Consider the following 2,500-nt stretch of genomic DNA (forward strand, 5'->3'; position numbering starts at 1 on the left):
TTCGTGAAATACTTAGGATAGCTGAAACCTATAGTTTGAAGTGACGTTTTCGTCACCATAGCCGTCGTGGCTTCTTAAACTCCCTAATGAAACAATAGAAGCAGCAGCGAGTAGTTGTTTCAAAGACTGCGATGATCTCTCGCATATTTAGCATATTGTAAATGTATATAAAAATTTATAGCTTATTTCTTATTTATTAGTTATCATAATATTTATTATTTATGTCATCTTTATGTTGTGTCCCCAATTAGCGCGAGCTAAATACATCGACACATGAATAAAGTTCATCATCATCATCATCATCATCTAGAAAATCATTTCAAAGACTATGTCCACTTCCACTGACTGTAAACTCAGTTTTAGAAACACGGTATGGGTTGAGGGGAATTGTAAACTTAGCCGGCTTGTTTTCAAATTGGCTGTTGATAGATGATGATACAGTCAGCTGCAGATGAACATCGTGTAATCCCTAAAAACGTTCTTGAGGCACCTGACAAGTTTCTGTTCACTCGAATTGACAAAAAAGGACCAACGTGGAGAGAAATTGAGCGAGGCGAAAGGCGAGTTGATTAAATGTGTCGGGGAGTTAAAGGAGAGAACTAAATGTAGATGTTGAAGGAAACGTGTATCCTTGTACGTTTTCGACAACGGGGTCATGTCGAGACAATGAGATGCTACAGCCGCTGGAAAGTGGAGAACGGAACGAACAACAGCAACAAAAACACTTTCAGCTGACCTCGCCTTCCAGAATTTATTTTTCCTTTTCGGTGGGATCATTTTCAACATGGTTTTTAAAGGTTTCTCAGTTTTAAGACTAGTCTATGTCCCGATTGCAGCTTGCGGGTCGTCAAGATGTTTGCAAGAGGTGACCATGAGAGAAATGAATGTGGAGATTTCAGAGCTGAAGAAAGCATTGAACACCACTCGTCAAGAGATCGAAACGATGAGACTAAACCTAACCAATCAGCAGAAATATGTGGAAAACTTGTCAACAAAGGTAACAATATGGGTTCTTGTCACCTGTTGTTTTGTGGCGGGCGGGTTAAGTATTTGACATCGAAACTTGCAACCTCCACAGCAGGATAACAAATTTATTATATCAATGACAAATCTTGGCAAGTTGTCGGTAAGTTGTCTGTCGACCTCATTAAGACAAATTACAAGCGCTGCTGTTTTTGGCATTGAAGTGTTAGGGCATCGAACTAAAGAAAAAGTATAATTCAACCAGAAAGGCCAAGGAAGGTTTGGGGGCCTCGATTCGTATACTGACAATCCTCTAAATTCATCGCCCATATCTTTGCTATTTAAGGAAAGTTTTCGATGAAACAAAACCGTAAAAATTCCGAGGTTACTTTACCCTATAAGTGTGCCACTTGTATGACCCCGCGTGAATTTATTCGTCCGTGGGCAGGAACACCGCCTTCGGGGCGAAACGATCAACAAGTTTTAAAAAATTCTTGCCGCTCTTGAACTCACAGCTGAGATTCCTGCAAGAAAATTTGCGTAATACGCCGTAACTTTCAAGAGGAGTACTCAGGCTCAATTTCAAGATTTCGGATATAATAAGTGCTTCCATTTGACACTACTATGCCAAATACGTTGAGTCAATCAATATCGATATCGATAGCCCAAACTCAAATACATGTACTCAACCAATAGATGCATTTCATCACGTTTTTGCAAAGGTAAGGCTTATCACACTTTGATTCGTGGCCACGTTTCCTATAAGCCTTGCATTCGAAATTTGACGTTGCAGTTAGTTGCAAATTAGAATCACGTGCATTTTTCTCGGTCTTATATGCTTTCTATGCTGTAACATGAAAAAAACGCCGAATAACTTTAACTTCTGTTCCATTGTATTTTGCATCTGTTGTTTGTTTACGAAGGGTCGCGAAATAACTAGTGACATCATTCTGCTGTGTGCTGTTACACCTTTTACCCCAGTTCACGAGATCGAGGTTGTCATTCTGTCACAATCTACATTATTTCTCCATTTCCACGGCAAAAGATTTATAATTAGCAAAACGTATTTGAAATGTATCTCGCCGATTAACAACCTACGATGGATGTGTTCAGGGGCACCCAACGAAGAAAATTCTGCCACGAAGGCACGAAGTTCCTTGTATTGGATAAAGTCTGTTAACTTAATTGATCTGTTCGGATTTCGCAGTAGAAAGGTTGATGAGCATTTTATAAGATTAAAATCTTCCTTTTTTACCCTACACGAATTCCCCTGCAATCCACCAACATCGTTCCCATTGCAGGGTCTCTTTAATTGTCGATGTGGAGAGCACGAGGTTGGCAATCCACTCGGTTCCCGAAACTTGGAGTGCCAAAAGCGGGTCGTGACCCAGTCGAAAATGTAAGGGAAACATTTTTTCCGGGTTGCGAATTTTTAATCTCATGTTTCAGTAACCCGATTGCTTTCCTATCCGGACATCTAAATTTCAACGAAATCTTCCGTTGGGTATAGATGTCCCTGTGTGCTGATTTTCACTTG

At 40.1% G+C, this 2,500-nt stretch overlaps 1 protein-coding gene across 2 annotated transcripts in view; it reads left to right on the forward strand.

The window, feature by feature from the left end:
- The window catches only part of LOC138003755 (macrophage receptor MARCO-like), a 15,783-nt gene that overhangs the window by 5,973 nt on the left and 7,310 nt on the right, over positions 1-2,500 (forward strand). For both annotated transcript variants that reach the window (XM_068849980.1, XM_068849979.1), the window contains exon 2: positions 837-997. In XM_068849980.1, the coding sequence (XP_068706081.1) occupies positions 837-997 (161 nt within the window). The remainder of the gene's footprint in view (positions 1-836; positions 998-2,500) is intronic.

Source organism: Montipora foliosa, chromosome 5 (genome assembly GCF_036669935.1).
Source record: "Montipora foliosa isolate CH-2021 chromosome 5, ASM3666993v2, whole genome shotgun sequence".
Classification (NCBI taxonomy): domain Eukaryota; kingdom Metazoa; phylum Cnidaria; class Anthozoa; order Scleractinia; family Acroporidae; genus Montipora; species Montipora foliosa.